The sequence below is a fragment of the Zalophus californianus genome, chromosome 2, assembly GCF_009762305.2.
Source record: "Zalophus californianus isolate mZalCal1 chromosome 2, mZalCal1.pri.v2, whole genome shotgun sequence".
Taxonomy (NCBI): domain Eukaryota; kingdom Metazoa; phylum Chordata; class Mammalia; order Carnivora; family Otariidae; genus Zalophus; species Zalophus californianus.
The window spans coordinates 136,161,447-136,188,897 of NC_045596.1; the positions used below are offsets into that span (position 1 = coordinate 136,161,447).

The 27,451-nt window shown below is 35.0% G+C and overlaps 1 protein-coding gene across 2 annotated transcripts in view; it reads right to left on the minus strand.

The window, feature by feature from the left end:
- Positions 1–27,451, minus strand: part of FSTL5 (follistatin like 5) — a 741,602-nt gene that overhangs the window by 195,671 nt on the left and 518,480 nt on the right. For both annotated transcript variants that reach the window (XM_027597352.2, XM_027597351.2), the window contains exon 8: positions 8,127–8,247. In XM_027597352.2, coding sequence (XP_027453153.2) covers positions 8,127–8,247 — 121 coding nt within the window. The remainder of the gene's footprint in view (positions 1–8,126; positions 8,248–27,451) is intronic.

Sequence of the window (27,451 nt, forward strand, 5' to 3'; positions counted from 1 at the left end):
GAAGAAGAGTGGGAGAATCTCAAGCAGACTCCTGCGGAGTGCGGAGCCCCACTCAGGACTTGAACCTACAACCCTGAGATCATGATCTGAGCTGTAATCAAGAGTCAGACACTTAACCAACTGAGCCACCCAGGGGCCCCAGGATATTTACTTATTAAAAGTGGAAATAAGACAACGTATTGTAGAGTTTGTAACATACATAGAAATAAAATATTTGACAGTATTATCACAAAGGATGGAAAGGGAGAGATCTAAAATTTCTGTTTTAAGATTCTTATTTTAACTGTGAAGTAATAAAATATTATTTGAAGATACATGGTAATAAGTTAAAGTTGCATATTGTAAATATAGCTTATAGCTACATTTTAAAAAATTAAACTACATTTTAAAAAATATAGCTAACAAGCCAATCCTGAAAATAAAATAGAATTCTGAAAGTTATGCAATCCAACAAAAGGCAAGATAGAAGGAAATAATAAAGAATAGATGTGACCATTTGAAAACAAATAGCAAGATGGTACACTTAAGTCTAATGAGAATCAGCCCAAGATAAAGATGTTGAAGTTATACCAAAGCCATAAACTTTTCAAGGACCTCTCTCACCAAAAGGGAACAAAATAAGAAGTCGGGGAAGATTCTGATTCTTGAAATTTACTTGTAATTAAAACATTTGGACTTTCTTTAGATTTTATGTTGCAAGGGCAGAATACTTTAATTTTGTATATTAATTGCTTTGGACTAATTTCTTTGAAACTTTAATCTTTGAAGTTTTATTTCTCTGTGGGCATTTAATAATTAGATTATATATTAAAGTTTGAGCATCTATATGCTCTTGCTATTATTACATAACTGTAGTGTCTTGATGTCAAGATTTAACATAATTGCAGAAGCTCTGAAGAGCTCTATTGAACAATGTAACTGGACATAATTTAGCATGGGGAATAATAGAGACAAAATTTTCAGACTCTGGAGTTTATGAATTAATATAATGTTCAGCAATATTTCAAAGCCTTCTGGAAGCAAACATATGGTGCCTACCAGTAGCTTGCAGGGGGAGCTACCAAAGGGCAACAATTATTATTAAGGTAAGGACATTCCTAAATGTGAGTGTCCCCAAAAGCAGCTCTGAGAAAAGAACTTAAGTTCATATTGCTGATTTGGGATGTGATCCCAGGAAGCACAAGTTAGATACTAGGAAGGTAAGATGGAGGAAAGAAAAATAGCAATGAATGAAAGAAGAAAGAAAAGAAAGAAAGAAAGAAAGAAAGAAAAAGAAAGAAAGAAAGAAAGAAAGAAAGAAAGAAAGAAAGAAAGAAAGAAAGAAAGAAAGAAAGAAAGAAAGAAAGAAAGAAAGAAAGAAAGAAAGAAAGAGAAAGAAAGAAAGAAAGAAAGAAAGAAAGAAAGAAAGAAAGAAAGAAAGAAAGAAAGAAAGGAAGAAAGAAAGAAAGAAAGAAAGAAAGAAAGGAAGGAAGAAAGAAGAAAGAAAGAAAGAAAAAGAAGAAAGAAAGAAGAAAGAAGAGAGGAAGGAAGGAAGGAAAGAAGGAAGAGAAAGAAAGAAAAAGAAAAGAAAGAAAAGAGTCATATAGAATCTTCCCTCTGAGTGGGAAACAGTGATTCTTGCTTTTTGACTTGCGGCCCTCACTGGTTAAGGACTGTCCCTGTGAGACGTTAAATCCCTGGCACATCTAGGCTATCTTGAGTCCAGCTGATAAACCTTCCTGTGTCAAATAAAATTCTTAGAAGAGTGGTTTGGGACAGGTTCCTCTAGCATCAAGCCGTCAGGGGACATCCACACAGTTGAGGAGGCCCAGGTGGGCTTTTGGGCAAGACATCAACACCAACACCATCTGCTGCCGGGCCTCGTGAGAGGGATGACCGATTTGATGCTTGGCTGATCCCACCCCCTGAGAGACAGCCACTTCCCAAGATCACTATGAGCTTAGGTTCAAGTCAAAATTAAGAGAATAAAGCTGAAGTGTATGAGGAAGGACCACATACTCCCACTTCTCAAGTCTCTAGGTAATGACATTTCTAGAGCAGTGATTCCTAAACTTGGTCAAAATCATGAGGTGAGTTTGTTAAAATACGGATCACTCTACCTCATTCACAGAGTTTCCGATTCAGTAGTTGTGGGTGCACCCTGAGGATTTGCCTTAAAAACAAGTTGCTGATGCTGTTTGCTCAAGAACCACAGAGAATCTCTGAGCCAGAGTAACCTTCAAGGCTTTTCTTTCTTTCATCTCTTCCCTACTCATCAAGAGAGGAGGAGTGAGAAGGCGGAGGTAGGCCTCTCACTACCTGCTTTCTGGATCTTACTGCTTGCAGCAAGGTTTTATTCCCATCTGCACTTTGGCTATACAGAAAGCTTGGCAGGGAAGACTGCCTGTGCCTGGAGAAGGAAGTTCAAGTCTATGATGCAAGGCAAAGCAGGCATTGTTGCCCAGACCTAAGCCACTTTCTCTAAGCAGCTTTGTCAGTAAAGAAGGTGATGATGCTTCCGTACGTATACATCTGGCTCTAGTGCCTTTTTTTTTTTTGATGTTTTCAAACTTTGAAGGAGAAAAAATTGGGGTGTTCTATATAGACATCCTATAAGACCAGCAATTTTGTGCACACATTTCTGACATGAGCAGAAAAAAAACAATCCACTTCATATTATGTGTGAGGTCTTAAACAATATGAACGAGAGAGAAATTACAGCATACATTATGGGTCTATTGTGAATATGGACAAGCTCTCTGCCCAGAGGGTAGTGTAAACACTGAATGACTTAAAATTTCAAACATTCTGTATCATAAGCTGAAGATCTAAAGACGATTTGCTTTATGTAAAACGAAAAGGAAAAGCATGAAATGAATTCCACTGGCAGAGTCAAGCTCCTTTGATTTATACATAATGTTTCTTCTGACAAGGACACAGAAGCACTCTCATATTTCAATAATTTAATTTTGCATTGTTTGAAAAGAAACAGGGCTATTGATAGACTTATTTGGCTTGCACCCTGGGATATTTAAATAGACTTTGCACTTCAAAAACACTTTCACAAATTCCAATAACTTGTGGTATTTTCAGAGATTTTTATGGTAATCGATGATGTATTTTATTTTTATTACAATTGAAAAATTGTTCAGATAAATATGCTAAGTTTTCTAAGAAAATTTAATTTTCTAGAGGCCTTTTTAACCTTTTATGAAAGGTGGATGAACAGTAGAAAATGAGTCAAACCAGTTTAGAGATTTATTCGGTCTATAAATGTGCCATTTGGCTAATCTGATTTGCATTTTCTTGTATTTTCATTGTATTTTTCCAGTGTCACAGCTCATTCCCAACTATTCTTCTGTTATTGGCCTATAACAATATTCTGAGTGATCTCAAGTTTATTCTACTTATTTATACACAAAATTACACTTAAAGTTATTATGCCAAATATGAAACACCATAAAGCCAAAGGAAAGGAAAACACCAAAAAAAGGAGAAATCCCTTGTTTAGCAAATCACACTTGTTCAGCTGTTGTTTTACAGTTAATCCTACCATTTCTAAGTATAAAGTGTCATTGTTCTACTACTGTTTTGCAAAATGTTTTGATACATCAGACATTTTTGTGACAAAGATGAGCACTTACCTATCCAATATTTATTCCTCCTTGTAAATAAATGAACCCTTAATTGTGGATGGCAAAATAACAAGGCCAAAGAAATATACTTTAATCTTTGCATTTAGAGAGGGTCAATGGATGTTACTGTTGGTACTTCCATTAAAGTTATTTCAAGAGGGCTCTCTCAGTGACAGGCATTATTTTTCCTTCCTCTTTCTTCCTTTTGTTGAAATAGGAACATGATGATTGGAATTTCCACTGCCATTTGGAAAACATAGGATGACATGGAGAATGGAAACCATGTTCTAACCACAGCAAGGGAAGCAAAGGATAATGATGACATGATGGAGTTGCCTTTTGAAGCACCTCATCTGGGCTTCTTTTATGCATAAGAAAAACACAGCAGTATCTTCTTTAAGCCCCTGTTGTTTGGGGTCTCTGTTATCATGCCCAAAGGTAATCTCTGACTGATACACATATAATACATTTTCTATTTAGCTTTCTGGCTTTTCATCTTTAAATATTAAAGATGATCCTGGAAATGCACTTATTATCTTCACTCCTTGATAAAAATGCAGTAGAAAAAGGTTTTGATCTACTGTGGTTGATGTTGATGAATTAATGTTATTCTTCACTTCATTTCTCCTTTTCAGCTAAGACTAGAACTGGCAAGTTAGATTTAGAACAGCTGGTTTCCTGAACACCTATCAAACCTTAGTGGTTCATACATTCCTTTGTATAAACTTGACCTAACTAAAAGTGTTTCTGATAAAGAGAAATTTGCCAGACACCTTAAGAAAATGCTTTGAGTGAAGGTACTGCATTTCGCTCTCTCTAGTACCCCATTCCAGTGGTACTTGATCAACTTGGAAACACCAGTCAGTATTTTACTTCATTTCACATTTCTCATGGTCTCACTGCTTTCCTTACCTACCCCTTTCCTTACCTTACCATTTCTTCTGTGGTCCATCATTATAATCATTCTTTTGTAAACTTGTTTATTTTCCTCATGCCTGTCTCTCTCCCACTTACCCACCTGACAAAATAAAATGCTGGTTAAACCCAATTCCCTTCTTTCTATGATTGCAAATGCACAGCCAACCACAAATGAAGGAAAACATACTACTATATATCACCTCAAGGACACCCAGAGATCTGCCTGACATACCAACTACCAGCTGCTATTTCTATCACCCTCCTGCTCTGCAAGATAATTATTTTATATCTCTTCCTCTGCTCAAACAAGCTCTTACAAACTCCTCACTTTCAATAGTTGGTATTCCTGACTACACTGAAGAAATCCAAGCAATGCAAAGAGGATTATTTCCTCATGCTCCCACCCTGAGCATCTGTTCCCAAACAGTCTGTCTTGCTCCCTGTTTCAACAGATTAACTATTCATCTTCCAAAGACCAATCCTCCCATGTGTGTACTAATTACATCAATTTTTTAAAAACTTGACTACTGCAATTTTCCCTTTTTTCTCTTAAATGATCTGCATTTCCTCTTTACCAGATTATTCACATCAGCATAAAAGAGTATCATATCTGCGATTTTTATAAATTCCCCCCCTTTAACTAAACATCACTCTCAAGCTACTGCAGTTCCTCTCTGTTCAATCTCAACCAATGCTCAGCAATATTATCATTTTCCCTCTTTGCAAACCCCATGCCTTAAGAACATTTAACGAAGGATTTTGAAGCAGATTAAACATAGTAGGAGGTAATAGAAAGAGAAGGGTTTTACTCCCAGGTTCAGGGATCTCTGTTTCTAGAAGAGGGAAAGCGTTAGATCTCAGCGGCAGTCAATGCTAATATTGAAATCCTCTAAATTAATTCATAATGTTAAGACCAATGGCCGTGGCTTTGTTGCTGAGACTTCATGGTTCCTTTATTCCCACATTCCATCTTCAGAAAAACCTTGAGATCAGAGAGGAAGCAGTTCATTCACAAGGAGGGGATGAAATAGGGAAGCTACATTTCTCCAGGGCTGTTTAAGGCACATCTTGCAAAAGCCTGCAGTTTGGTGCAAAGCCTTCTTACTGGGCTTCCCAGCCGAAGCATGCAAATGAGTAAGTTATGTAAGAAGCCTGCTTCAGACATGAATGGGGAGAAGAAACTCCTAAAGAACAGTTATTTGGAATGGTTCTCATGCTTTACCAAGCATCACAATTACCTAGGAAGTTTGCCAAAATACAGATTTCAAATCAATTTCCAGAAAGTGCTGGTGGAGTCCAGAGTTCTACATTTTTAATGAATTTTTCATGTGATTCTGATCCTGGTAGAACATGAACCATGCACTGCTCTACAAACTACTAAGAACTCAACTAGCTGGTCCTTAGACTGAGAGAACTAGAACTGGGAGTGAATATAAAAGATAGAACTAATTGTTAGACAAAACAAAAGTGGAGAATCTCTCAAAAAAACAAACAAATAGCTCAGAGCATTAGTCTTGTCAAAGAGGCCATTAGTCTGTAAACAATCACAACAAAGAGGGAGGTAAGAACCAGATTCGCAACAACAACCATTTTCCCAGGATGCTGCAGCTAGATAGAGAACATCCCCCCAATACAAACTTGTTCTGTCCTCTCAAGATTGTGTATCCTCAGGTAAAATTGCTGTATCCAAAGTCCAAATCCAAACATCTGAAGCCACTGGGAGTAGCATGCATCACCTTCTTTGTAACTTGTCTGCTCTCTTCACTGGCTTCCTTGAAAGTTCCCTTCCAAACCTTGACTCATGTCTAGTTACAGCTGGGTTTGCATTAGAAACCAAGGCCTAGATCTGCTTCTGTTGTGTGCCTCTAACAGTCAGACCATAAGCTCTCCAATCTTTTCAAACTTTTTTCAACATTTTTTAATTGATTTCTCAGGACACTCTTTCCATCACAAGGTGCTCATTCTAAGTCTTCTTTTTTCCACTTGTTAACCTCAGCTCCAAGGCTCAATCCTCAATATGAATATTTATACTCATTCCTAAGGTGACCTCATCAAGCTCAAATGTATGGCTTTAAAATAGTTTATGCACATTGATATTACCTAAATATATAACTTTAGGCTGTCATTCTCCTCTGATCTTTAGACTTACATACTAAATTGCATACTTGATTTCCATCTAGAAATTATATTGAAGTCAACTTGTCCAAAAAAAAAAAATATATATATATATATATATTAATCTCACTCAGTCTCCAAATGTGCTTCTTCTATATTCGGTTAATGTCACAAGGATATATCTAAATGCTTTAAATTTCTTGGGTTTATTTTTAAAAAATTCTCTCTTATATTTGAATGCCATTCCTCAGTAATATCATCAGATCTACTTTCAATAAATATTCTAAATTTAACCACTCTTTACCTCCTCATCATTAACACTATATTTTAAGCTACCATTATCTCTTCCCTAGACTATTAAAATATTTTTTTAACAGATCTCAATGCTTCCAGTCATTTTAAAACAAATCAGAATATGCCACTTTATACACTAAGTACTTTGATGGCTTCCCACATTACACTTAGAATGGGAATCCAAATATTTAATTAGGTCCCCAGGGATCCATGTGATCTGACCCCGGGCTACCTCATCAAGCTCTTATCTGTCACTCCCTTCTTAATTCATACAAATTACACTAGCCATCTGCTGTTCCTATGGCAAGCCAAGTAAGTTTCTGCTTCTTTTTAGTAAATCATAAAGTAATACATATATGTGTGTATATATATATATGTATATATCAATATGGAAGTGAATCAGTGTGAATTAATGTATCATACATACGATCTTATATCATCAATTGAACTAAATAGCTACAATTTGAATTAAATCAGAAAAAGGAAAAAGCCCTCTGATTAAAAGAATAATATCAGGGACGCCTGGGTGGCTCAGTCGGTTAAGCCTCTGCTTTTAGCTCAGGTCCCAGGTCCTGGGATTGAGCCCGAGTCCAGCTCCCTTCTCACCCAAGAGTCAGTTTCTCCCTCCCCCTCTGCCTGCCCCCCCAACCACATGCTCTCTCTCTCTCTCTCAAATGAATAAATAAATGAAAATCTTAAGAAAAAAAGAATATCAGCCTACATGGCCAATGTTCACAGCCATTAAATTAACGATTTAGAGTATAACATTTGCTGTAAACAGCAGTTTTTTATATCATTAATAAGATCAACCAGATAATCTGATTAAAATTTCAAGATGCTTAATTTTTTTTAGTTTCTAAAATTGATATGGTTGTCTACTTATTGATATTTAAATTTCAAAAAGTAATTTAAATTTCTTATGCTTTAATTTTCCAATGAGAATGAGTTACACTGTACTATTTCACGATGAGAAAAGTGGTAAAATTTATAGCATTTATTCACTCAACCACCTGTTTTTTAAAATTGAAAAAGGTTTTACATTAACAGAGTCTCAAAACAAAACAAAACAAAAATTGAGGCCTTGCCAAACTAAAAAAAATGAAGTCTTGCCTTCCTAATCAACTGTGATATTCTTTGAATATATAGTGAAGCATAAAGCAATGATATCAACACCATGTTTCTTACCATTTACTTGGAAGATGTGAGTCTGAAAGACTTGTTCATAGCCATCTGCATAACAGGTGTAATTACCCATGTGGGTTGTGGTAACCTTAGTAATATACAAGGACCCATCATCTCCAAAGTCCTATAGAAATAAAATAAAATGAAATAAAATGAGATCTTTGTATTTAAAATGTATTTTAACAATTCACTTTTTTAAAAAAGTGTATTCAGGAGCAAAGTACATAGACTAAAAAATTGTTTTTAAATTATCAGAATGATCATTGTTAGTCTTGATAGAGTTGGAAGACCTATAATTACCATAGTCTCAAGACGTGTTTTATTTAAAAAAAGTATAATTTCACTCATACATACAGCTATTTTAGTATTTACATTATATTACCTTATATATAAAGTAACTCAATTTCCACATATTTTTTTCTAATTTCAGTTACAGCAGTTTCCCCTTATCCATGGTTCTGTTTTGCTCAGTTTCAGTTAGCCATAGTCAACCTCAGTCTGGAAATAGATGATTAACCTTCTGATGTATCATCAGGAAGTCAGTAGTAACTTCACACTAAATCATAATGTCTACATCGTTCACCTACCTTCATCTCATCATGGAGGTATTTTATCATCTCACATCATTACAAGAAGTAGCATGATTACAGTACAATAAGATATCTTGAGAGAGACCACATTCACATAGCTTTTATTACAGTATATTGTTATAATTTTTCTATTTTATTATTATTGTTGTTAACCTCTTACTATGCCTGATTTATAAATTAAACTCTATCATAGGTATGTATGTAGAGGAAAAAACATAGAATATATGTAGGGTTTGATACTATACACAGTTTTAGGCATCCCCTGGGGGTCTTGGAACATAACTCCTGAGGATAAGAGGGGATGGCTATACCTTTTTAATTAATAAAGCTGTAAAATGACTTTTTTCTTATTTGTAGCTAAAATAAATAGCTCTTAATTAAATTCTTTACACTAATCATTGCCTATTAATTTTTATATCCTTTAATTATATATTTATCCAGAAAAAAATGATGAAAGCAGTATGGTGTCAGAGATAAAGTTTATAGCCAAATTGGTAGAATATGATTTTTAAACCCCAGAAACAATCAATATATTAGAACAAATTTACCATACTATTTGAAATCTATGGAGATGAATGTGTGACCATTTTGGAAAAAAGAAAGAAAAAAAATCTCACACTGTTTGTCAAAGTCAAACCAGGAAGCACCTCTGGAATAGCAAAGACTACATAGAAAAACTTCTCTTCCATAAAGGCCATGAATACACTGCAGCAATTGTCAGAATCAACTTTTCAGAACTCTGGAAATAGATAAAAAGGGCTTTCACCAATCTACAGAGCATTTACTCCAAAAAAATAGTTGAATCTCAGTAAGAACAAAGAGATTTGGGGCATCCCTCTCTCCACAGCTGCATGGACGCCTTGGACCATCAGCTTTGTAATTCTGCCCGCTGTGAAAACCATCATCTTAGCACACACTAGAGGGGAAAGGAAAGGCTTGGGGCTCCTCCGAGGTCCCATCCCAGGAGAACTGTCACCATTTGACCTATCTAGCAGCCCACTGAAAACTTCCATTTTTGTGATTTCTTTTTATTTGAGCAAGTCTTTGAGCTCAGTCTGTATAAATAGTTCTATCCCTAAGGCCTTTATTGAAAAGAAACAACCATGATAGTTTAACATTACAGCTTCTTATGATGGAGATACTGATTGGAGATACCAATAGGTGCACCAAACCAAACCAAAACAACCAATAAACAAACACTTAAAAGGCAAAGCAGAAATGGGATGTCAATAGGGGTATATGAAAAGATCTGCATATTTCTGGGAATCTAGAAGGCCATAAAAATGTGAAAGACTGCATTCATGCCCAAAAGAGGTGTATTTTTTTTTTTTTTTTACATTTTAGAATTAGGAAAAGAATCCCCAATCTCTCATCTCTGATTGGCTTTGAGGTCCTGCACAGACAGAAAGTGAAGACTAAGGCAGACTTGTAACTGCCTACGGGAGCATTGAGTGCATAACACAAAACAGAAATAGAGCACCTTGGCCAAGTCTAAAAGACTTATTGATTCAACACATTTAATTAAATATCTGTTCAATAATTAGCTCATCACTAAACTGAGCAAAGATTTCAGTAACTAAATATAGGAAACTAAAGAAAAATAGATAAATTCTATTTCATCAAAATTAAAAACCTGTGCTTCCCAAAGGATATTATCAAGAAAGTGAAAAGATCTCTAACAGAATGGGAGCAAATATTTACAAATCATTTACCGTATAAGGGCTTGTATCCAGAATATATATATATATATATATACACACACACACATATATAACTATTACAATTGAACAATAAAAGAACAAATAATCCAATTAAACAATGACCAAAGAATTTGAATAGATATCCATCAAAAAAGAATTACATATGGACAATAGGCACATATAAGGATAATCAGCATCATTAGTCATTAGGAAAAGGCAAATCAAAACCATTATGAAATACCACTTCACACCTACTAGGATGGCTAAAATAAAAAAGACAGTAACAATTGTTGAAGAGGTTGTGGGAAAATTGGAACCTTCAAACATTGCTGATGAGAATATTAAATGGAATACCTACTTGGAATAATAGTTTGGGCAACTCCTCAAAGACTTAAACAGAGTTAAGAGTTAAACTTAAACTTCCTTAAACAGAGTCTCATATATCTAACAATTTGATTCCTAGGCACATACCCAAAAGAATAAAAAAAAAATCTATACACAAACTGTACATAAATCTTCATAGTAGCATTACCCATATTAACCAAAAAGTGATAACAACTCAAATACCTATCAACTGATGAATGGATAAACACGAAGTGATATGTTTATATATAATAGAATATTATTCAGCAATACAAAGGAATAAAGTACTGATATATACTACGGAATGAATGAATGTTGAAAACTTTATGCTAAATCAAAGAAACCAAATTCAAAAAGGCACAAATTGTATGAGTCTATTTATATGAAATGTCCAAAATGGCCAAATCCATAGAAATAGAAAGTAGATTAATGGCTACCAGGAGCTGAGGGGATAGGCTGATAGGAAATGAGTGCTAATAAGTATGGAGTCTTTTTTGGAGTGATGAAAATATTCTAAACTTTGATAGCCATTATGGCTGCACAATTTTCAGAAAATACTAAGAACCACTGAGCTAGAAATTTTTAAAGGGGTTAATTTTATGAAGATTATATTTCAATAAAGCTGTTACTGAAAATAAGTTATATATGGAATATATATATGTATGTATGTATATATATATATATATATATGTTAAAATAAAACCAATTATCAGTTTGGCCAATAGAATCTTTATTTAGTATAAAAATTTAGAAATCAAGAAAGAAAGAATGACCAAAATATGCTTATGTAAACACTTAAATAATAAACACTTCTGCATTACAAAACATTGTAAGCATTAAAAGAAAGAAAATCAACCACAGGTTATCTATGCAAAATATAAAAAAATGCATTTTAATCCTTATTTAAGTAGTAGTTATTATATGTCAGATACTGCTTCAAGTAATTCATAAATATTGACATATTTGATCCATATAACAAACCTACGAATCTACTAAAGAGAATCTACTAAATTCCTCTCATGTTACAGCAGTGGATACTAAGATGTTAAGTAATCTCCTTAGTTTCTCTTGGCCCCTAATTAGTAAAACTAGGATTTGGAAACAGGTAGGCTTACTCCGGAGGCTGTGCTTTAAACCCCTACATTATGCTGCCTTACTTGTCAATCACAGATTCAAGTAGGAATAAGGACAGGAAAAGAAAAACAAAGAAAGTCAAGATAAAATGCCCAAAGCAAAGGAAGTCAATTACACCAGTAAGTCTGAAGAAAAGAGGCTAGAAATATAGTGAAAGCACATATTGAAAAGAAAGAAGGAAAGCTAATAGATCTGAGGCTTAAGTCAAAAGACAACAGCATTTAAAATAAGTCAACAGCCGTGTTTCTTCCCTTTCTCAGCAGCAGAAAATGATGATGACTGTTAAGGGTGCTGTTGTACTCACTCTTCTCAAGATGTAATTGGCAAATTTTCAACATCCTCTACTACAAATACTACTAAAAGGTTTTTTTATATATATGGTAACTATTAGGATTTACCCTTTAAGAATTGTTTGGTGGGGCAGCTGGGTGGCTCAGTCAGTTAAGACACCAACCCTTGATTTTGGTTCATGATCTCAGGGTCTTGAGATCAAACCCCACATGATCAGCAGGGAGTCTGCTTGAGATTCTCTCTCTCACTCGCCCTCTGTCCCTCCTCCTGCTTGTGTGCTCTTTCTCTCTCTCTCTAAAATAAATAAATAATCTTAAAAAAATAGAATTGCTTGTTTATTGTTTCTTCCAACTTTTAACTTTGGAGTTTGCTATTTTTCATGTTCATTCCCCAAATTTTTAATGCATTCTTTATCTTTTGTGTAGAATAATTTGAAGATTGTTTCATTCCTTATATCACCTTTATGATTAGAAAGGTTTTTTATGCTGATTTAATAGAAATATTTCCCAACATTTCTTTCTCATTTCTTTATGTTTATAAAATTACATTTTAATCCTTTAACATTTCCTTTTTATCTTTTAAAGAAGTGAGCATTCATCTTTACTTTTTTCCTAAATTATAACTAATTGTATCAGCAGCATTTGGTCAGGAAACCCCCTTCCCCACTTGTAATTGTGATGCACGCTGGGTGTTATACATAACTAATGAATTGTTGAACACTACATCAAAAACTAACGATGTACTATATGTTGGCTAATTGAACATAATACAAGTAAATAAATAAATAAAATGAAAAAAATAAAATTTTTTATCCTTGTATCTTTAAAATATCATAGTACCTAGTGACTTACCAACATTCACATAGCAGTGCTCAAAAAATATACCGTGTATGTTTCTGATTTTACCTATATTCATACCATGTGCATTTCTTTTTGTGTGTGTGTGCATTTCTTTTAAAAATAGCTTCCCTCTAACTGATACTCATACAGATTGATTGTAATCGAGAAAATTACTATGAAGCTATTGAACCTGGGCCCAAAAATAAGGAAAATGCTTTCTCAGTCAAGACAGAAAGAGACGGAAGGAGACAGAAAGAGGGAGTGAGAGAAGGAGAGAAGAATAAGAATGAGAATAAGGAGAAGGGTGCAGGAAGGAGGAGAAAGGGGGAAGGTGAAGAGAAGGAGTGGCAGGAAAGAAGGAAGAAACATACTCTATGCTTTGGCCATCAAATCATTTAGCTGAAGAACAATATTTCCTTAATAACTGTCAAATAAAATAAAATTCCTTGACATCATATAAAATTAATCATATCACATTTCTACAGCTGCCAGGGGGAGCTTTCACAAAGCTACAGGGAAAGTCTCACGACCTGCACAATAGGAGAGGATTTAGAACTTGAACCCCAACAGGAGAGTCGCTATGTGATACACATGTGTGGTAAAACTCCCTACATCACTGCAGGCCGCCATTAAAAACACTCCTCGCTCTTAGGGCAGCACACTTTGGCTAGAGAATGGAAATGCCAAATATAAAGACTGAAACTGTGATTCTGGTTAACACTGAAGCAGACAGTCGACATGCAACAGGATAAAATGTGGAAAAGCCAAACTTCTGTAGTAATCAACTAATAATGATTAGAGTTACAAAATATTTTACAGAAGATTATGACCCAAAAGTAATGACTGATAACCTAAGATATGGTAGTAAGATAATCAGTGTGTATAAGGTAGACAAGCAGGCAGGGGGGCAAGCACATATAAAAAAAATTCATCGCAGGCAGAACAAATCTCGGAGACCAAATCAGAACAAAAATGAATCCCTTCACTGGACAAGAATAACTGGAAGTAATTGTAAAAACCCAAAGCATATTTGCTATCTGCAATTATTTTTATATTCATGTATGCCAAACTATAAATAGGCCTTGTAAAGTATATTTTCAAAAAATGCTTTTTTAAATCTCCATCAAATCTGAAATAAACAGCTCTTCCATACGTTGTTCTACATAGCCTAGAAAACATGACTCTTCCCTGTCTACTATAATCAAGATTCATGATGATATGAAAATTACCAGAGAATATAACCTTGAGAATGTTTATTTAAAGCATTTTATTGCTATGTGTTATTCTGCAATATGAAATTGCTTTAACTTAGAATATTTTCTAAATTAGCATATGTGTGACCCCCTTCTAGTTTATATATCTTTGTTTATGTTTTTTTTTTCCTCTTCTAAATGGAAGCAAAATCTTCCAGTCTCAATTTCTTTCAATATACAATTTTATAATCACCTTTTCAGACAGCTTTTCTGTAGAAACAAGACTTTAATATTCTCTCATCTCTCTGAGTAAGGCATGGATCTTCTCACTACACTAACTTTAAACCCAATAAATATTTATTGAGCACTTAAATATGTAAAGTGCTTTGCTAAATAACTTATATAAATTACCAAACTGCATCCTTTATACAATCTTTTTCAAATGCATTACTGTTAGTCCCATTTTATATAAGAAAACTGAAATATTCTGATGTTAATTTTGGGGTTACCAACTCCTACAGTCTGAATGTTTGTATCCTCTTCTCAATTCATGTATTGAAATTCTAATATGCCTAATATGGTATAAGGAGATTGGGCCTTTGGGAGGTGATTGAATCACGAGAGTGGAACTTTGTTAATGGGATTAGTTCTTATTTATTTATTTAGTTAGTTTTTAAGAGTTTATTTATTTTTTTGACAGAGAGACACAGCGAGTGAGGGAACACAAGCAGGGGGAGCGCGAGAGGGAGAAGCAGGCTTCCCGCTGGGCGGGGAGCCCAATGCGGGGCTCGATCCCAGGACCCTGGGACCATGATCTGAGCCGAAGATGCAGACGCTTAAGGACTGAGCCACCCAGGGGCCCCGGGGTTAAGTGCTCTTTTAAAAGAGACCCAACATATATCCCTCACCCTTTCCACTATTTCAAGCCATAGGGAGAAGCCAGGGGATATGAACCAGAAACACGGATCTCAGCAGTACGTTAATATGGTAGTGCTTTGATCTTTGATTTCTCAGCCCCAGAACTGTGAGAAGTAAATTCCTGTTGTTTATGCCATCCAGTCTGCACAATTTTGTTATGGAAGCCCAATGGACTAAGACACCACCGAAGTGAGGGGTCTAGTGCAGAATGCAACTACTGCAGAATTGAACTACCCCCCTTTATTACATAATTCTTAACATATCTTCCTTTTTCCAGATTCTCCATTATTTTAGCCAAACCTCAAAATTACCTTTGAGTTCTTTTTAATATAAATTTTGAGAATATATATAAGTATATACACTATATATAAAATACATATACAGATACATCAATCCTACTCTTTACCTCCATCCTGATTCAGCACTTCTAATCTTTAAATCTTTCATTTTCTCAGCATTTTTCGATTCTTAAATAGATTAAATCAAACGTGCAATTTTGATACTCAGCCATGGTTGAGAATTATGGCCTTAAAATAGACCGTCTTTGAATTCAGGGACAAAACCTTGCACTTATTCTGGAACCCCATTACACCTTTATAATCATGCTGCCAATAGACACTCCATAAATATTTCTTCAGTGATTAAATCTTTATGAGCTTCTACACAATTAGAAAGTTGCCTCAAGGGACTGATGTCTGGAAAGTCAAAAAAAAAAAAGGAAATCATTTATTTTGTTGAGTTGATTGTTTACATTCTTTTCAAAGCAGTAAGAAGAGTACTGTGGTTAAAAAAAATCTAGCACATTTCTAAAATTTCAAAAAAGTTTATGGCTACTATTGTCTATAATCAATTATGTAAGAGTAAAAATTAAAGGATTTAACAACCTATAAATGACAAGCCTTGATCACTCTGAATATGCAAGGCAGCACACATCATGGATGATTATACCAGAACATAACAGCTGAAATTCAGGCCTGTATTTAACCACGAGCGTTTGTTCCAATCTGAAAGAAAATCCCATCCATTAAAAAATGGTAAATTTGAAATTTAAAACTTACTTTCCTATTTCATATAATGTTCTCCATAGTTCTAAATTGCATGGTACCAGTGTTATTATACTCTAAATGAGATTTTCTATGTAATATCCATTGCTTTGATATATACTCACATTACAATAATTTGTAATGTTGATTATGCTAGTGTGCTTTTACTTCGTAATCTTGTGCAAGCTATTTTCCTAGCTTTTTATGCATACAAAATATATTTTCATAAAATAGCAAGTAAAGTAATTTAAGCAAACATCTACATATTAAAATTGACTAAGTACTATTATCTCATGATTTATGTGCTTTTTCTAAAACCGGAAGTTTCACTCTAGCCTAGTAGATATTAATCTATCATCAATAAATACAACAGTGAAATATAAAATTCAATAATATAAATTTAATTTGTTAAATACATTATTTTCAAATCTTTTTTTTCCTGAAGTAGGCCATTTTGTGTGTTAATTTAAAAGAGATACACTAGACAATAAGTAACCTAATGTGGACTGAAATTATTATTTCCAGTTGATAAGCAAACAAAAAGTCAAGTGACTGCATTCTTTGGTGAGAAAACCGAAACCAAAATTATGAAAACCATGTGTAACAGTATTATTTGATGTATATGCAAATAATTAGATTAATCGTATTTTATTTCACTGAAGAAAATAATCCTGCCCTAATTTGAAAAGATATATCTATCCCTGTGTTTATTGCAGCATATTTACGATCACTAAGATATGGAAGCAGCCTAAATGTCCATTAATAGAGAAACGGATAAAGAAGATGCAGTAGGCATATACAATGGAATATTACTCAGACATTAAAAAGAATGAAATCTTGCCATTTGTAATAACATGGATGAAACTAGCGGGCATTATGCTAAGTGAAATGAGTCAGAGTGAGATAGACAAACACCATATGACTTTACTTATATGTGGAATCTAAAAAAACAAATGAACAAATAAAGCAAAACAGAAACAGACTCAGATACTGAAAGCAAACTGATGGTTGCCAGAGGGGAGGGAGATGGGAGACAAGCGGATTAAGTGGCACAAACTTCAGTTATAAAATAAATAAAGCAAGAGGACATAATTCACAACATAGGATATATGTCAATAATATCGTAACAACTTCATATGGCGCTAGCTGGTAGCTAGCCCTGTTGTGGTCATGCTTTTGTAATGTATATAAATATTGGATCACTATGTTGTACATCCGAAACTAATACAATATTGCATCTCAATCATTCTTCAATAAAAAAAGGAAAGAGACCTACAAAAATTTTCCATTGATGTAATATAATAGTAAGTAATAAGATAAATTAAAAACATCTATCATTTTTATAGAACTACTATTCAAAGGATTTTACATATATATGGAGTCAGATTTGCCATGAAGCTGAGAAAGATTAAGTTTCAGAGCCCCTCATTTGTTCAAGCCCTTACCAAGGATCTGAAAGCAGCCCTACGATGTGTTTATATTGTTATGTGTTTCTGTAAAATTTACAAATATACTGAATTTTCTGTGATTTCTTATTGTAATAAACATTTAAGTTTGTATCTAATTGCTATTTATAATTTGTATTCAATTTCTTAAATAGAGCACCTTCAAAATGTAGGTGCTTTAAAACTTCAAGGTCATATAACACTGAACCACCCCTGATTATATTAATTATATTTTGGCAGTACTATGTTTCACACACAAAGAAACAAAAGTCAAGAAGAAGAAGTAACTTATCTATGAAGACTCTTTAGTTAATGATTCAGTATTCAAAACTAGGCCATCTGACTCTAGAGTCCAAGTTCTGAAAGTCCATTCTTTAAAGGGGCGCCTAGATGGCTCAGTCGGTTAAGCCTCTAAGCCTCTGCTGACTTGATTTTGGTGTAGGTCATGATCTCAGGATCCTGAGATCGAGCCCCGCATTGAGCACTGCATGGGGCTCCAGCACAGAGTCTGCTTGTCCCTCTCCATCCCACCGCTTACACTCTCTCAAATAAAAAATCTAAAAAAAAAAAAAAAGTGAAAGTCCATGCTTTATGGATACAGGCATAAGTATTGATGAATCTTCAAACACAATGGCAAATATATATGTAAAATACAATATGACTCAATCTATATAAAATTCAAAACATGCAAAAATAAATTATATTTTAGGAATATATATATTATATACATTTATCATAAAAAATTAAAAAAACAGCAAAGGACCACTTAACATGTAACTCATGGTAAGAGTTATGTCTACAGAAAAAGAAGGAGACTATAAGAGGGAGAAGCCTATAATAGGGAGGGGCTTCAAATTTATTGCTAATGCTGTATTTTCTAAATGGTTATTGAGTCTATAATTACCAGTGCATTATTTTACTTTAAGTTGTATACACCCTTGGGTATGTGTAATATTGAAATATAAAGCAACCAATTCTATAAAAAATTCTACTAGACCTTAAATCATGTACCTCAAAATATATAGCTTCCCTAAATATATGTAGAAAGTTCCAAGTCTCTTATTTACTCTAAATAGACTAGAATTTTACTTCTTAAAATTTTAATGGAAAAAATAAACATTTAGATGTTAAACTATATTCTGGCATGTTCTGAAAGAGAACCAATCTTTATTTTGGTTTCATCAAAAATATTAATAACATAATACCAAAGGTACCTGGAATCCTGGTGACTTTGATATAATTAGTGAATTAATAATGTATATTATAAAGGTCTGGCTCCATCTTAGGATAGAGAAATGGAGAGTGTCACATCTACCCAAACAATAAGAAGCTGAGCAATCTGTAAAATCATCTGTGTTCTTGAACCCATCAGAGTGCTGACTTCAAAGGCAACTGACTAGGGTAAAATCTGATTAAGATGGAGTGAGCCTCCAGAAAGAGACAAGGCACAGGCAATCACCCACCTAGACCCCAGCGCTGGAAGAAAACAAGGCTGCCATACAAATGAGTGTTAAAAAAAAAAATGAACTGATTTTTAATGGGTTGTTAAAAGCTGAACATACACAGGTGTGAGTATAAACCCCTGGGAGCACAAACAGTTGTAGCCTCTTCTCCTTGGCCCTCACTATTTGCTTATGAAAAAGACTGGGAGGCGGTAGAGATCAGGGAAAGTATCCTTCAAAGTGCAGTTCTGATGTTGTGTAACATAATGTAGTTCTGCGGCTAAGGAAAAAATCAACAATTCTTGCCTGGAGTCTTCTCCCCAGTGGGATAAAGTTTTAAACTGCTGAAGAAAGGCAGCAAATCCTGTCACTTCCAGTGCATGAAAACTTACTGGGTTTGGGAAAGGGAGAAAGGCAAGAAATCCTCCTACTTCTAGAAAATTAAAGATCTTTAACCACTGGGGGCAGGGAGGATCACCAAGAAAACTCAGCTCAAAAGACTCAGAGACACATGAACAACCAAAAGCTAAGGTTGAATGAGAAAAAAATATAGAATTCTTTCTTGCTCCTCACCACCTAGGCTACCAAGAACCAGGAAATAAGCAATAACGCAATAACTGAATACTACTAATGGAGGGACAAGAGCATGGAGAGACAGCTTCTCTGAGGCATAAGCTCACAGGAAAAATCCAGAAGTGAGGGTGGACTGAACACAATCAAGAATTTTCTCAGATAATCAGTCTAGCTCCCACCCTAACCAAAAGGTACCCCTAGAGGGGCTTGAAGTTGGTGGTGCATTGAGGGTAATCATAGCAACCAACAAAATTGAAACATGGCTCCTCAATGAAAGTCTAGCAGAGAAAGAGTCATGCTTATTTCCAGGCATAAATACTGTTTACCCTGGTCTCTACTACCCCACACAGAACTATGTGGATTTCAACTAAAAATTATGAGGCACGCAAAATTGAAAGGAAAAATAATCCGCTGTTGAGAGACAAAACAATCAATAGAGCTAATCCCAAATATAAATCTATGTTAGGAAAATCAGCTAGGGGATAAAATAACTATGATTAGTATTTCACAGGCTCTAGGGGAAAAACTTGAAGACACTTGTGAATAGATGGGTAATTTCAGCAGAGAAATAGAAGCAATAAAAAAGTGTCAAAGGACGTGCTGGAAGTAAATTTAAACACACACATAGTAAAAGAGATGAAGAGTGCTTTTGACAGGCTCATCGGTATTCACGACACATCCAAAGACTCAGTGAACTTGAATATAGGTCAATAGATTTCACTCAAATGGAAACACACACAGGAAATTAGTGAAATAAAAAGGAGAGAGAGAGAACTGAGCATCCAAGAGATATAGGCCGATATCAGTCTAAAATATGTGTAATGGGAATCTTAGAAGGTAAAAAAAAAAAAAAAAGAGGAAGAATGGAGAGAAAAATGCTTGCAAATGAATAGTAAGGAATTTTCCAAAAATAACAAATTTAAAAGATAACCGAGAAATATGATACTGCTGAAGACCAACGATAAGGAGAAATGTTAAAGGCTGTCAGGGAAAGAAAAAAAAAAGGATATACTCATCATTAAGAAATGGCAACTCTCCTAGATTTTTGAGAATCTCAAAAGTATCAACTATCTGGTGAAAAAAAAATATGTATAATGTAGAAGAGTGAATGATCTACCAGAGAAGTTAAGAAAAATCAGAGAAGTGATGTAACAATATGGATTCTCCAACATAAAATGAGAGTTCTCTTTGCCTGACCAAGGAAAGTTGGACCACTCGGTCATCTATTGCAAATAACAATCAATTAAGTGTATGAGCATATATAAATAAAAAACACATACAATCTTAACAGAAAATGATACTATTTAAATTATAAAACTAACCATCTCTTGGTATTTGTACCTAAATAATATTCATTTCCAATCATTTTCTTTTCAATAGTATTCACATCTTACTTTCAATGTAATTTTGATAATTATCTTCCCAATAACTTCCTGGGTTGATTTGATTTGATTTGATTTTTTTTAAAGATTTTATTTATTTATTTGAGAGAGAGAATGAGAGATAGAGAGCACGAGAGGGAAGAGGGTCAGAGGGAGAAGCCGACTCCCTGCTGAGCAGGGAGCCCGACATGGGACTCGATCCCAGGACTCCAGGATCATGACCTGAGCCGAAGGCAGTCGCTTAACCATCTGAGCCACCCAGGCACCCCATGGGTTGATTTTAATATTCAGTTAAATTCCGTTTAATATTCATTGATAGATATTTTAAATTTCTTTGATTAAATCAGCAAATAATGTTATGCGAAAATCCACTTAACATTATTTCCATGAATCATCAGTCTTGAATCAGAAGAATTCTGGGAACCAGAAGAAAGCAAGCTTGTGATTCAAAAACCAATCAAGAAGCAGAAACCACACAATAATTTGAGCATGGAAATTTCAATTGGAAATTCCTAACTGTAACAGTGAATTAGAGTAATGGGTGATTATCTACTGAGTAAAGCGTATTCTAAACAACATGGGAATAACAGATTAGGAGCAACCATTGCTCCAAGAGATGAGATAGGAAGCCTAAGGAAGAGACTCCTCTCCTGCACTGTTGACACCCAGACCTCTTTGTAGAGGGTGGGGATGTCTATGGACATTAATCTAATGTCATTAGAGAGTAGAAAAATTCACTGAAGCTCTAAAACTTCTAGAGGACAAAATGTTCACAGGATGTACCCTGTTGGAATCCCCTACTGAAAAGCCACTTAATGGTGTTGCTGGGGAAATCTGCCCATGGGAACTACCATGAGCTGCTTTAACTCACAACTTTTAGAGCCAAGGAACTAAGCTAGGAGTTGCATGAAGGCTAGGCACTAAGAAATTTGCACATAGTGCAGGAGTCGCCAAGAAATACACACCAGAACTTGGAAGAGAAACCTTCCTACTCTAGTGTTCTTCTAGTCTTCTCTACTAACAAAGCATGCCATCTGCCACAGGAGAAATGTTTACACATATATTATTGCAGAGTTGTCATTTAAGGGTGATTAGAGAGGAGAGACAATGCATCAATAACTAGTACATTAATTTTCTCAAGAAAAATGACAAATTAGGAAAACAAATGGTCAGCTGTCTGGTCTACTGCAAGCCACCTGTTTTGCACTACACACATATTCTATCCTAATCATTCACCAATAAAGGGAAGAGAAGGAGATAAAATACAGAGAATAAATTCAAAACTATCCCAGAGCTAGTGACATTGTTATTTTCAATTTGTGAAAACTCATCAAGCTCTAAATTTGTGGTTTATGCACTTGTCTGTAACATTTTTTTATATCTTAAAAAAATGTTTAAAATACAATATCCATGTTGCAAAGTTTACTTTCTGATTATTAGTACCTGTACATAACACTCCATAAAATCCATGTACTCAGCCCTATTGACACATATTTCTCTCTTTTGTAAATGCCTATTTAATTGCTATGCTCTGAATTGAAAATAATTTTGTTTCCAGACCCTAAATAAAGGTTTTTTGAAAAAAAAAAAAAAAGACAAATGAGTTTATTTTGGAAGTAAAAACTTGTCAGTCGTTCAAAACAGGTTTTTTCTATGACTTCGTGGATGTTACCCATTTTTCTTCTAAATGAAGATAACCCATTATATATCAAGAAGCTGCTGCCAACAATATTCATTATTTTATGGTAAAAACCAAATGACCCCCTTTTCATTCACTAAGTTCTTGCCCTTCAGTGAAGGACCTTGTGATTTCATGAGTAGTTAAGAAATATTGTGTATATGAGACATTTATTACCGAATCTTTCTTCTGTGTGCACTTAGATGATACCACTGTTATTGGCTCAGCTGTCTTTAATAAGTTAGGAGAAAACGGGGAAGTATTGTTCTCCTAATTGCACACACCACTGCTAAAATATAGATCCTATTCGAAAACAATGACTCGTTTTTATATTAATACCATCTGTTTCTGAGATAAGAATAAATAAGACTTTAAAAAATGAAGAGCATTAACTACCTTCTCTAAGACTATTTATTTTTTCCCGAAATGTTTATTGGGTAGCTCCTCTTTACCAGCCACTTTGAATCTCAGGCAAAGACTGCCTAGCTGTCTTTTCAGATGTCCTATGGGAAGGGATAATTTCCTTTTATCACAAAGAAAAAGAATCAGTATTGAGGACCTGAATAAAGATGGTGGAGAAAATGAAAATGAAATGATGTTTTGGAAAGCACTTTGTTAATTACAATAAAATGTGAGACCATTATCCTCTTAAGGATAAGGAATTAATAGTTTGTATATTGACACGTCTAACTTTGCATGCATTGCAGGTTTCCAAATGGGAGGTAAACTTGTTAAAGTAACAAGAAATAAAACTTTACAATTATTTCTAACAGTTCATTCCAACATCAACCGTTGTTCAAATGATAGTTTCACCTTTAGAGAAAAATAGGAAAGAAAAGAGTAACTGGAAATAAAGCTGCCTTTCCTCATTTGGAAACTTTCTACACATTTCTAAAATTATCAAAAACGAAAAAGGAAACAGTCATTTGAGACTATGAATCTCAAATAATTAGTACATCTCTGTTAAAAACATTTTACACCTAGGGGCACCTGGGTGGCTCAGCTGGTTGAGCGTCAGACTCTTGGTTTCAGCTCAGGTCTTGGTCTCCTGGTGGTGGGATTGAGCCCCTCCCCGGGCTCCGTGCTCAGAGAGGAATCTGCTCCAGACTCTCTCTCCCTTTCCTTCCCTCTGCTTGTGCACGTGCACACACTCTCTCTCTCTTTCAAATAAATAAATAAAATATTTTTAAAAATAAAAACATTTCACACCTGTTAACATTTGTAGGAGAAAAAAGACCTGTGATGCACTAATAGAAAATGTCATGTGAGAGTTTTAAATTTTATATCAAAAAAGAATATCTGATTGCTTCCCCAGTCTTGTCTCCTGCCATCAGGCTCTATCCACAGAGGCCTCTTTTGGTTTCTTTCCAGCAATCCAGGATCCTTTCCACCCTGCAGTCCTCATATCTATTGATTGGCATACACCTTCCAGAATATCTCCTATATATCCTTGAGATATTACATTAATTCTCTTGTTGGATAACATAAATTAGGTCCCCTTTGTATAATCTGTCATATCACTCTGTGCTTTTTATTCCTTATTTTTAGTATAATTGCTATTAGCTTTTAAATTTTGTGTGACTACTTTTAATGATTGATCTCCATAGTCTTAATCTGTGAAGGCAGATAGTGCATAGTTCACCACATATCTCCAGCATGTAGCACAGTGCCTGGCATATAGGAAGTGTGCAATGGGCATTTTAATGTGTTACCAAAAAAAATAAATAGTAATTTCTCTTTTTTAAAAATTTATTGGGCTTTTATTTGGAAAATTACTTATTATAAATAACATTTTTTAAAAATATACCATGCTGAAAACAAGTTTATTTTACCTTTGACTAGATTTTTTATTAAGTGATAGATCATGAAGCGTTGCCATTTAGATTTATCAGATCGTGTTATGCTGTAGCATTCCAGTTTTACAACCAACAAATATTCTTAAAACTTAAATTATTGATTTCATTGGATTCCATGGCAAATATTTTATTTAAAGATTGTTATCAAAATTAAATTCAATCCTGATATATCATGTGGTTAGCTTGCTGGATTATATCAGTTCAAGCTGTCAGGAAAGAACTTGAATGGCCTAATATTTTTTTCCAAGTTAATACATAAGACTGCTCTAGTTTTATGAATGCTGGCAGAAGACATGAGATTCCTGGGTCAGAGACAAAGGTCCTTCTTATGGGTGGTGCAGCAAGCTGCATGAGCTTCACTCTTGCATCAGTTTCCCTTGCCCTCTCAGCCTTACGGGAGCAAGGCAGAACAGCCTAGGTCAATGCTGCAGACAGTAAGCAAACCTAAACTCTGGAGGGAGACACTGTTTCTGTTTTCAAAGACTGTATACTACCTAAATACCCTTACAAATATAGGCCAGAACAAAAACCATCAGTACCTCTGTTCACAAGACATGCAAAAATATTAGAGACTCATGGAAAACTGTTTTCTAATGTACTCTTCTCATATTAATGTATATCTTGCAGTTTATACTTTGAAATAATCATTTTGTTGATCTTATCAGAGCAGTACATGTATGTGTCAGAAAATTTTTATTTCAATAGGTAAACTTGGGCTCACTAAGTATTACACCAATTAAAAAGTGTACTGGCTTGTTGAAACTCTTCTTCCTAATAACAAATAGATAACAATATGCAATCTTAAGAATGTTGAATGTCAGCTTTCCTTCTTTTGGATAATATTCTAGAGTCAATCATATTGCACATTGTCAAGTGCTCTGTTGGATGTGTAAGACTTACATATGCTCTCATCATAGAATTACAATTTTATTATAGATCGCTTAAGCTGGCAGCAGTGATAAAGATGATTTAGAGGTGTACATCATGTATAACATTAAAAATCAGTTATATCTCTTTTCCTTTCCCAACATGTGCTATCAGCCTCAGAAGGAAGCTGATTCTATCCCTGTTTCAGCCCAACTTTGCTCTAAATTTGAGAAACTTGAGGTGATTGCATGATTGAGGTCAGTAAATGCAATCCAGGTTTCCCAAATCTACTACAGGACTGCTTTAAACAAGAGTGGGGAGGATCATTTCAGTGAGAACAGCACATTGCTCATGTCGTGGAAACCTAAATTAGAAATCAAATGATAAGGGGTTGAAATTGAAGATGAAGACTCTGCCACAAATTTCATTCTTGAAATGATAAGGCAGCTTGCTTTCATATTTATATAGAATTACTAACTTAAATCAATTTCTTCTGTAATTTATTTCATTTATATTTTGGTTGTGGATGAACTTTCTCTGTGGAGATTTTTATGTGCTATAGTTTCTACATAGTAATTTCAGTTGCAGATACAATAAAAAATTGACTAGGCCTGTCTTCTATTTTCTATAGCCTCTTTTCTCATTCATAAGACCAAATAGCCATCATAATTAAATTTTTTTTTTTTAAAGATTTTATTTATTTATTTGAGAGAGAGAGAATGAGAGATAGCACGAGAGAGGGAAGAGGGTCAGAGGGAGAAGCAGACTCCCTGCTGAGCAAGGAGCCCGATGCGGGACTCGATCCCGGGACTCCAGGATCATGACCTGAGCCGAAAGCAGTCGCTTAACCAACTGAGCCACCCAGGCGCCCCGTCATAATTAAATTTTAAGGTTATGAAAGAAATATGTAAAATTACTTGTAAGATAACTCAATTCAGCATATTTATTCTATTAAGGAATAAATGGACACAGGGCGCCTGGGTGGCTCAGTTGGTTAAGCGACTCTCTTCAGCTCAGGTCATGATCCCAGAGTCCTGGGATCGAGTCCCACATCAGGCTCCCAGCTCAGTGGGGAGCCTGCTTCTCCCTCTGACTCTCTCCCCTCTCATGCTGTTTCTCTCTCGCTCGCTCTCTAATAAATAAATAAAATCTTTAAAAAATAAAGGAATAAATGGACACAAAAGATCTGAATAATTTTCCCAAGGTGATAGAGTAGGTGAGATTAAGAGATAAAAAAATATAAATATAACTTCCTATATCAGTCAATTATTTAATTCATCACCTAAGGTTTTCTTTGTAATTTAATCTTTAATACTCTATCAAGAAAATTGAGAAGAACTTTTTTTTTAAGCCCTTGCCTAGCACAGAACATATGGTAGCCATTATAACCAATCTTCTAAGTGAGGACCATGTGTTGGACTAGAAGGAAAATATAGATCAAATGCATCATGTGTGGCATCAATGACATAATGGGTCCCGAGTGAGAGCTGGGGGTCACGGAAAGTGTTGACCGAGAACAATGATTTGGACCAGAGATGCCATGATGGTCAGGTATGGTAGGCTTTTAGCCATTGATGAATGAACAGCAGAAACTCCTCCAGGTCAAATTATGAGAGCAGAGGCTATAGAGGGGATAGAGAGAATGGAGGAGGGATATTCAGAACCCTGGAGGATACCATGCTCATTCTAAGATGCCTGGAAAGCCAGGGTAGAGGAAGCGGCTTTTAAACACTAGAAGGTAAATGCCTTTTCCTAGATGTCTTTAAAACTCCATGAGATGGGATGCCTGATGAAAATGGGACATAGGCACATAACCCAGGTGCAGGCAAGGCAGGTTTGAGTATAAATGGTGGGGACTGTGTGCCAGACAGTGGTGGGTACCTGATGTGGATCACCTTTTGCAACCTCACAAAATTTCTGGGTGGTGGGCAAGATGATCCTCATTTAACAGATGAGAAAACTGAGGCTCAGAGAGGTGACTTCCCACTGCTAGGAAGCAGCAGGGCCCAGAGCT